This window comes from Oculina patagonica, chromosome 10 (assembly GCF_052425735.1).
Source record: "Oculina patagonica isolate OP01 chromosome 10, crgOcupat, whole genome shotgun sequence".
Lineage (NCBI taxonomy): Eukaryota > Metazoa > Cnidaria > Anthozoa > Scleractinia > Oculinidae > Oculina > Oculina patagonica.
This window is the reverse complement of record NC_135767.1, coordinates 10,069,088-10,078,902: the sequence shown is the minus strand read 5'-3', so window position 1 is coordinate 10,078,902 and position 9,815 is coordinate 10,069,088. Positions and strand designations below refer to the sequence as shown.

The window sequence follows — 9,815 nt, the reverse complement described above, 5'->3', positions numbered from 1 at the left end:
TAAAATTAACGCGATTTTGAAATTCACGTTAATAACATGTATCGTTAATTTCCTATAATAAGGTATTCAAAGAGACCGGAACCTTCGTTTTAGCTTACGCCACATGATGCATTATCCTTGGATAGCCTAAAGAAAACGATATTTACAGCCAATTCTTGTGTGTAAAATTCTGATTTTTAAGCCATCAGTATGGTGGAACAACTGAAGTACGTGCGAGCAACGATGGGGAAAGTCGCTTAACCTTGCGCTCCTTGTACACATCTATTATGATATACAATTAATCTCGCTTACACCCCAGTACACAACAGTTGAGGACTACGGAGACTACAGCCGTAGCGGCTAGCTAGTAGCTGCTAGTCTATGGGTTGCAGGTAGGCCCGGGACTACAAGGTTTTGAGCATCGTATTTTGGACTCGTGAAAAGTGCAATAAAACAGTTCAGGCTGAAGCACTTTCGACATTAGGGTAAGTAGCAAGTGAAAACTCGGCAATTCTGGTCTAGCAAAGTTGACTGGCAAACGCACAATGGTATGTGACATTAAGGAGTAAGTAAAAAGAATGAGTGAAAGTTCTCTGTTGTCAAATGATATAATCTAGGCGGTACTGTCAAAATACAAATAAAATCATCAAAAAAAGAAGGAGAAAGCATTTCAAGAGCCTTTATCTGAAAAACGTGTACCACTGAAAACACGAGTGAACTGATACAAATATTCGATCCACACCTGTGTGGTCTGTGAACTAACCTACCAGTGTTAAACCAGCCTACGGGGCGATACGGGCCTGAACGCTTTTGAAAGCAATTAAAATTGCACCTTTTCATCTTGAACGTCAAGTTATCAATAAGGAACGTTCTGCATCTTACGGCTTGGCGCCAGGTCATTGAAGCATTCTCTGACGGAAACCGCAGGATTTGTTATGTATTATCTAAAACGGTTGAACGCCTACAGGCACTTCCGTCGGGAGACTGATCGAGCGAAAAAATTTGCATACGGCACGCACGTACAGCTAGCCATCATGTTTAATCATCTGTGAATTTTGTATTCCTGTGAACTAAACAGTTTAACCAAGAACTAAAAATCACTCTTAACGGTCTCGCTTTTATAACTAATTTTATATTTCCACGACATTTCGTTACGACTTTTGTTACTGTAAAAATATGTATCTGTATAAGGCATTTAGCTACAAGATTTGTAGAATGTAAAAACAAATCAATAAGGTTATATCTCGTGATTTTATCAGTGATTTAAGTCGCCATAACGCACACGCGACCTTAGTCACTTTCATTACGCCCAAAAGTGTATTACATAACACAGTAACATAGCGTCAGTGTTTTGCCGCCGTTTTCGGATACTACTTCACTGAAAAGATACGTTCCGACGTTCCTTCATTTTAGTGTCCATTTGGCCCGTAGTCAGCTGTGTTCACACCGACGAAACAAAACTGTAATTATCAATGGTCTTGCTTCCAATCCCTCGTTTCACTACAGGAGCATCTACAATGTTGCTGTTTGATCTGAAACTCTGTCGAAACCGAAATGAGACTCTTCGCCATGCCATGCTGGATTGCGGACCATACGGATACTTGCAGCCAATTTTGTTCAATAGCAGCTCTTTAAAAGCCCGGCGGAAGTCTGGTTTGAAAAATGTGTAAAGCAGAGGGTTTATGATAGAGGTTAGGTATCTAAATGGTACAAACCATTTCATAAAGCTTTCAAGGTTTTCCACCTGTACCTGTAGATTGACAAGCAGTGTAAGCATGAACCAAGGAAGCCAACATACCGCAAAGACTGTGGCCATCACGGCAAATATGATGCAAACACGACGTCTATTATTTGTCATTCGGCAGTTACGACTGTTTCGTCTGAGCAGCGAAGGTTCTTTCTGTTTAGTATGGCCGGATATTGTTCTAAACATCAATACCAAAGCGTACACTATAAACACGTATGATACGAAGAACACTATGACGAGGCAGAAAATCCCGTAACCCAGGAAAAACTTTCTTCCAATGGGCTTTTGGCTGACGTTTATCCAAGAAAATGGGATGAAAGCGATCATGAAGGAACCTAGCCAGACGGACGCCAATACTATCAACATCTTTTTCTTTGTAAGCAGACGATGTTTCAGAGGCCACACAATTGCAAAATACTTCTCGGCAATAACGACCAGAATGTGGTACACTGCCAGTGTTGACGTCAACGCGTGTAAAACTAACACCAGATAACTCAGGTAGGTTTTTGCTTGTTTGGAACCTACATCCCACGTTAGCATGTGCATGCTTATGATAAACAAAGGAATGTTCACAAATCCAGTTATGAAGTCGCATACGGCCAAACCTAGTAGTGGATAATTTGTTAAAGTGCGTAAATACCGCCTCTTGAAGAAAAGCACAACCACCAAGACATTTGTTATGACGATGGCTAACGACAGTGGGAGCAGCTTGGCGATTTCGCTGTACAGAGGCTCTGAGTGTTCCAAGGTGGTGTTGACCATCTTTTGACTTCGTTGCTACAAGTTTTACTCTTCAAATGTGTGCTGAAGTATTAAAATGTCTTTTCCACTGAGCAATTGTGAACTTGAATATTGATCTTTGTACTGAAATCAGACACTCTTTCTTTCTCTCTTTCTGTTATGTTAGTTCCAGGGAACGCGAGTGGTGAGCGGAAATGGTTTGCAGTCGAATATATAGGTCTTCCGTTTATATAATAAAACTCCCGACACATGCATGGTTAAATTTGTCGCGACAGCTTGTGTTAATTAAAATGCAAGATAAACGCCGTTATGCTCCACGAAATTTCAGCACGTGCATTTATTGTTTCACGTAGTGCCTTGGATCACAATATGACTACTTGACCCTCCACCACCCCACCTCCTGGTATGGTCTGATGATTTGATCTAATAGGCTCATCAAGCTAAATAAACGGAAATATATTAATATTGCGATTTTATAACAGCGTTATTTTAGAACGCTCGTTTGAATTCTTGTGACGCGAGAAGGCCATTTGCAAGCAGGCAGGTAAAATCTTGAAAGAACCTTTCATACTTTTGCAAAAACTGCGTTTGTCTCTATTAGAATTGTAAGGCCAACTATGGAGATAGACCAGGTCATGCTTTTTTTTGTCCTTTACAACGCGTTCATCTTAATTTATGGGCTCGTTTTCCATTTTTGTGATATTTCAAGGCCGTTTGGAACATCTTCCATTTCCTTTACAAAGAAGTCAAATCGTGGAAGTACGTGCGTTTATCTCTAATAAACTAATTAAAATCAAATAGGGATATAAATTTGTAAGATAAAAAGATAAACCAGTTCAGGTTTTGTTTCTTTTCTCCTTTACGGTAATTGTTTCTTGTTAGGTTCCTAGTCCAAAACTCCAAAGAGGTCCCATCTTTCCATTCACGAAAGTCCCTAGAAAACGGCAACACAACCACAACTTTTTCTTTTCAGAGAAACTCTTCTCCCGATTTCCTGGGACGTTCGTTTATACATCCGGTAAAATAAATTTCCCGTACGATCTTACAACAAACTGTTTCTTTAATAAATAGAGAGTACAAAATAATCCTCAACATTTCCCCCTCCTGGACTGGGATTTGCAATACATTGAAAATCCAACACTAACTTAATTAATCTCCGTAACAAAATGAAAAGATCACGATTCAAGTGTCCCTTTAAGCGTTTATAATTTATGTGCAAGCATAATTGGCCAGTACCATTGTTCAATGTGCTCGCTTAAGCCTGGTTTTCAATAGCAACGCAAGCACAAGCATAAGCACAAGCACAAGGATAACCGCTCTTATTTCACCGTGAAAACGGCTTCAACGCAAGCAAAAGCACAAGCGCATTGTATATTGATGCTTCTGCTTGTGCTTGCCACAGCACAAGCACAATGGTCAAAATTTGTCCTTTTTGCGTGATTCCGCTTGTGCTTGCGATTGTGCTTGCGTCGCTAATGAAAACCAGGCTTTAGAGCAAATCAGCTTCCAAAGGTGAGAGTCTCGATCGTAATTGGTCGTCGCTCCACAACTCCTCCTTTTCTCACGTCTATCACTCTGACCAGACCGTCATGTCCTGGATACACTACCTCGATGCATCAGATCTTCCTGTCCCACCTTGGTGCATCTAGCTCAATCAGTAAGACCGTGTCTCCTATTTTGAGGTTCTATGTCTAGGTAGGACATTTCTCGCGGGCCAATGGTTGGTAGATACTACCGCATCCAGCAATTCCATACTTTGCGAATCAGCTTTCTCTTTGTTTTGATCCTGTACCACTTTGAATACCTGGTCGGGTGTGGTTGGCCTTAAGTTCACGCCTGAGTGTTTCCACCTAATTACCGTGATTTGCATTCCTCTTCAGACCCTCCTTCTTGACAAGCCGTTCTCTTTCCTCTGATTTGACTTCCTTGTAACATTCTTGGGCTTTTTCAAATTTCCTTTCTGGCCATTCAACTTCGCTATTCTGTAGAAACGAGGGTGGATGCCTCCAGCAGTCATCCTTTAAACTTTGAACTAAGGCTCTTCTGGTCCCTTGATCAGCCGGGTTAAGTTTTGTTGGAATGTACCTCGACAGAACTGTCCATAGACCCGAAAGTCTACATTTGCACTGTCAACCCAAAAGGTGGTTTTGCTCATGGGAATTGATCTTGAGTGCCGTGCATATCTTAAATGGCGCCAACCTTGACTTTGCTGCAACTAACTGTGTACTTACAAGCTCTTAAAGTGCACACTCATATCGTTGCTGTAGCATAGGCTTTCTCAGACGCGTCACTTCATATGTGGATAGTAACATCTCAAACCTCCGCGGGGCCGTAACCAACAAGGGGCAAGATGAGGCACTTGCCTCGTCTAAATTTTCGCCGAAAATTAAAAACAAAATATGATTCAGTTGTTGGGAAAATAATCCGCAGTTGGACAAGATTTAGTTTTCTCAAGAAATGCGTCATAAAAGATGTCTCTGAAAGAGTTTCAGAGCTTCTAGATGTCAAACTTTTCTTGAGGGCATGCCCCCAGAACCCCCTAGCAAGTTCTTGCCTCGTCTATGGCAAAGGTCTGGTTATGGTCCTGCCTTGTCTCACTCACGGCGGAATACGTATTGAGTCACGTTGTCCAAGTTCCTCAAGCCATCTCTTCTATTCCACTTTAAGATGCCAAATGCAACTGAATTTTAGCTCGTAAGGCGTCAGAAATCCTAACGTGATGCAAACTCCTCCCCAGCCCTTCATCAGTGGAAAGTCAACTCTTGACTTTCATCTAAGCCTGCAATGCAGGCGTATTTTAGCGCCGGAGCGAGCGCGTTATGAACTACAGCCTGTTGTGAACTACCTTATCGCATTAATTTGAATTCCAACAGATCCTCACAATGCTAATTTATGCAACCACTAACATTGCTTCTTATGTCAAAAATGTAAGCTGCAGTTGGATAAGAGTCATTTTATTTACGTTTATTTTTTGAAAAATTATTTAAGATCCCCACCCCTCTGTGAAACGCCATAGCTTCTGTATGCATTGCGTGCATCCATATAATGTTACAATAGCGTTGATGTTCGCGGGCGTTAATATGCTTTTGGCCCGACTCAGGCTTATCTTAGAGCTCTGAGAAGGGGAAAACATATTTACGCTCAAGAACATCAACTCTATTACTTTTATAATCATTTAAGAGGGCATTTAGAAAGAAATCAAAACAGTAAGCGATATCTTGAACACTTCCGACGTCGAGTCGGCCTTTATTACTGATTTACTAAAGGCCATGATTCAAAGTTTCCAAACTCGGCAGAAAATCGCAAAATTGCTCTTTGCCCTAAAGCTCTCTTGAAAAGGAAAATTACAGAATTCTCTAGACAGCAAAGAATATTCGTCATCAGAAGACTTAGAAGTGTTCAAATTAGTTTGGCGTAATGCCTGAACTGAGCGAGTGTCGCTCGACGAGAGAAACTTAAAGTGGTACTATGATCAAAATTTTACCTTCCCTTTTCTCTTCGGTTTTTGAAAGTACATACATTAAATAGTAGCCTTGCCAAATTTTAAGTTCAAATTCGAATTGGAAGACCACTTATTTCACGCGTAAACTTCGGCTTTGGCTTGCCGCCATTACTAGATTCAAAAATGTCCGAGGACCAAATAGAGATCTGGAACTAGTTGGGGCGAGAGCATGCTGACGTCATATGCGCATCAACAAAATGGCTTTTTCCAAGGCTGGAGTGACCGATCTGGAAAAACATTGGTTTTCTTTTTAATCTGTAGTGATGTAGAAACCTTATCTACTGCGCAAATGTTTTTAAAACATACTTCAAGGCATCTCCAGGTCACTTTTGCACAACATAGTGGCAGAAAACAACTCAAAAGGCGAAATTTCGTGACATCTTTACTCGCCCGAACCACGCAAGATGAATAATAGATCGTCTGATAACTTTGAGGGAAAGTTGTACTCTTGGAAATGCTTTATTGATATTTCTCCCTGCAACCATTGTGAGGTTAACTTCTTCAACTATCCAAGGGAAGTGAATAGAATAGAACGCTTCGAATTATCTACAGTGAGTTTACTGTATTCGCTACTTCTTAGAAGCAAAACATTGAGTGAGTGGCGTAATTTACTTCTGTTGTTCAAGCGCTCGTGTTCTAGAATAGTCATTTTTAAATTAATTGTAAATACTTCAGGGCAAATCGGCCTGTATGTTTCTGAATTATATCCTCTATTGTACAAATAAACTTAAATAAATTCGCACGAGGCGGTACATTATGTGAAAGTACATACAGAAGGATGCAAAGCTTAGCCATATGTTTTTACTGATTATATGTACTGAGAATGTTTCCATTGTAGTCCTCTGTATACTCTGCAGTCTTAATAAACTCACCAGCACGCGTACGTCTTCAGTGTTGGTCACTTGTTTATTTCTGCCATGCAATGTAAAACACTACAGTAGGACTGTACTTTATTGTGCACTTAAAATAGTATTCATAAACATTTTCTGAGAAGTAATCTCAGGATAGAACACTGTTAGCCTGTCTCAGAGACATACATGCTATCCGGATTTTACTCAGTAAATCTTTATTATATTTAAGTACAACAGGGGCCATGAGCTATAGTTATGACCTGTGCCAATCACTTATGCTGTGTGCAACAGAGCACTGTTGAAATCCTAGCTACTCTTTATTTTAAGTTTGCAATATATTTATTTTTTGGCATGCTCTTTTTGTTCATAAGTTGAGAATGTAGTAGCCAACAATAAATCATGTGAATGTGCCAGAGAACTCTTGAGGGACGAGAGGACGGCTAAATTTCAGACTATCTTGAGCAGCTGATCCATCATAATTTCTAACACAAGTACAGTCAAATCTGTACCATAAATAAAAATGTTGTATTGATTGAGGTGCAGTGGCCTAAGTGAAAGATGTCAGACTCTGGATCAAGCGGTTCAGGTGTGAACTCTTACTGGTGTCATTGTGCTGTGTTCTTGGGCAAGACTACTCTCATGGTGCCTCCTCTCCAAGTGTAGAATGGGAACTGGCAAATTGATGGTGTGACCAGAGGGGGGGGGGGGGGGGAGTAAACCTTTGATGAACTTATACTTGCATCTCATCCAGGGGGGAAGTAGAAATACTCCTGGTTGCTTAATCCTCCTTAGCCAAGATAAGCTTGCTTGATGGGCAACTAGACTTGCATGCAGACCTTGTCTTTTTGTTACAAGGGGGTAATTTTGAGGTCATGAAGGACTCTTGCAACCATTATATATGTATGAACTGCGAAGCTGACAACAAATACAGTCAAACCTGTACCATAAATAAAAATGTTGTCATAGTAATGGGGTAGTTGTATTGATTTAGGTGCGGTGACCTAATGTCAGTGCGCAAGACTCTGAATCAAGCTGTTCAGGTGTGAGCCCAGACCAGTGTCATTACATGTATGTGGGGGGAGTGGGGAGGTTAAACCTGTGATGCAATTGTACTTCCATCTCATCCAGGTTGCTTAATCCTACTTAAACCAAGATATACTTTGGCCTGATGGGCAAGTAGGCTTGCATGCAGACTTTGCCTTTTTGCATCAACGGAGCAATTTTGAAGCACATTTATGGGAATTAACCCCTTATGAAAGGAGAAAACTGTCTCCAGTAGGGTGTCTGTTTATTAAGGGTGGTACACGGAGCTGGCTTGTTTACAGTCACGTTAAGTTGACACAAGATTAGTCCCAAAATTGAACTCTCAATTACATACACATACTGCAGATGCACAATGTACTGCCAGTGATATTCTCTAGAAAGAGCCACTGTCGTATTGCATATGATACCATATTTTCTTGAGTAGACGCCAGACCCCGACTCAACGCAGGCTTCATTTAAATGCCCGTTCAAAACTGGTAACGTTTGATCAAGGTCCCAGTCTTTGTTCGAGGTCCAGGTGTTCCCGTTTATGAACTAAAAACTTTATACCCTTAACATTATTTTACTTGTTCCCATGTTGTGCATATATTGTTTCAGTTATTTTTATCATCAAAAAATCACTGGGCCAAGAGGAAAACAAATGGGTGAAATGAATAAGCAAAACTACTCCTACCCAGTTTTGCTGCTACTTGTGGGCCAGTTTCATAACATTATCAGTAAATAGAGTGAAGGACTCTATACAGCATTCAAATGGTTTTCTTATTTTAAGAAACAGGAATACTGAATGCTAGCTGAAGCTGGATGTCTGAAGTGTTATTACCCATTAAAACACTTAGTTTTAAAAAGATTTATTACCTGTTTTGTAGTCAAAGAAGGAAAAACTGTATAAAACTCAAGGAGCTAAATCCATTTATCACCTGCACCATCTTGTTGACTTTAATTTTTCTGTATAAATTTTACATTATTTCATGTTTATAAAGCTTTTTTCGGAATAAACAGCTGAGATAGATTTTGTGCCCATGGCGTGTATGATAGATTATAAGAATGAAAACAACAGTTAAGATCATTTCAATCCTTCGCAAACGGCAATAGCAACCTACATGACTTTTTGTATATGCAGCTCTATTAATTCAAACATTGCAGACATTTGCTATTCAATTACGTTGTTCTCATCATACCATGTATTCAAACGTATGTAGTCCATGAATCGCCGTTCCTCTTTGTTCTTCGAGGCTTCTTCGATCGGTGCTTCGATTGGACAAGAAGACGGCAGCTTCGTTGTAGGCATGCAGCGCCAAAACCTCATCGAATGAAATAAATATTGAAGTATTTGCATACAAACATTGCCCTTTAGACCGACGGCAAACGGCTTTAAATTCTCATTATAAGAAACGATACCGCTAAATTGCAATGTCTCTTCGTTGCGGCTCACTTCGGTTTCGCCACCGGGCAAACTAGACGAAGAATTTGTCGAAGAAATATCTTTTATAACCCTGTTAATTCTCAGTATATTCTCTCTTGAAACACTCGAAGCTCGAAGCGACGATGCGCATATGACGTCACGGACCAACTCATGCGTAAATCCGCTTTTCAGTACAGTCGCTGGCTCACTTTAGACGTCCGAGTAATGGCGGACGGGTTTTCCACGATTTTCGGCAAGCTATTTCAAGGCTTATATCGCTCGCAACGTTCTAAATTCTAGCGCGCTAGTTAAATATAGACTTATTGAACAAATTGACTTTAGAAAAAGACGAAAAGAAAAACAAAAATTTTGGTCATAGTAGCACTTTAACGTTCACTTTGCCGCCAGGAGTCTTCACTGAGTTTGTTATTCCTCTTCATCTATAATACTAGACAAAAGTCCTTGGGACACCTGATCGGATTGTATGAACACGTGTTTACAACCTATTTCTCGCCCAATGGTTTGTCAATTGAAAAACGTAAACACCCC

At 40.3% G+C, this 9,815-nt stretch overlaps 1 protein-coding gene across 1 annotated transcript; it reads right to left on the bottom strand.

Annotated features, from left to right (window-relative positions):
* Positions 1–2,729, bottom strand: LOC144628068 (beta-2 adrenergic receptor-like). Its single transcript, XM_078486123.1, has one exon. It carries the CDS (start codon positions 2,486–2,488, stop codon positions 1,421–1,423), a length of 1,068 nt encoding a protein of 355 aa, XP_078342249.1. The 5' UTR covers positions 2,489–2,729; the 3' UTR covers positions 1–1,420.
* Between the last annotated feature and the right edge of the window lie 7,086 nt (positions 2,730–9,815).

Excerpts from the sequence above, each read along its gene's own strand:
- LOC144628068 (XM_078486123.1), bottom strand. The coding sequence starts at position 2,488 with ATGGTCAACACCACCTTGGAACACTCAGAGCCTCTGTACAGCGAAATC.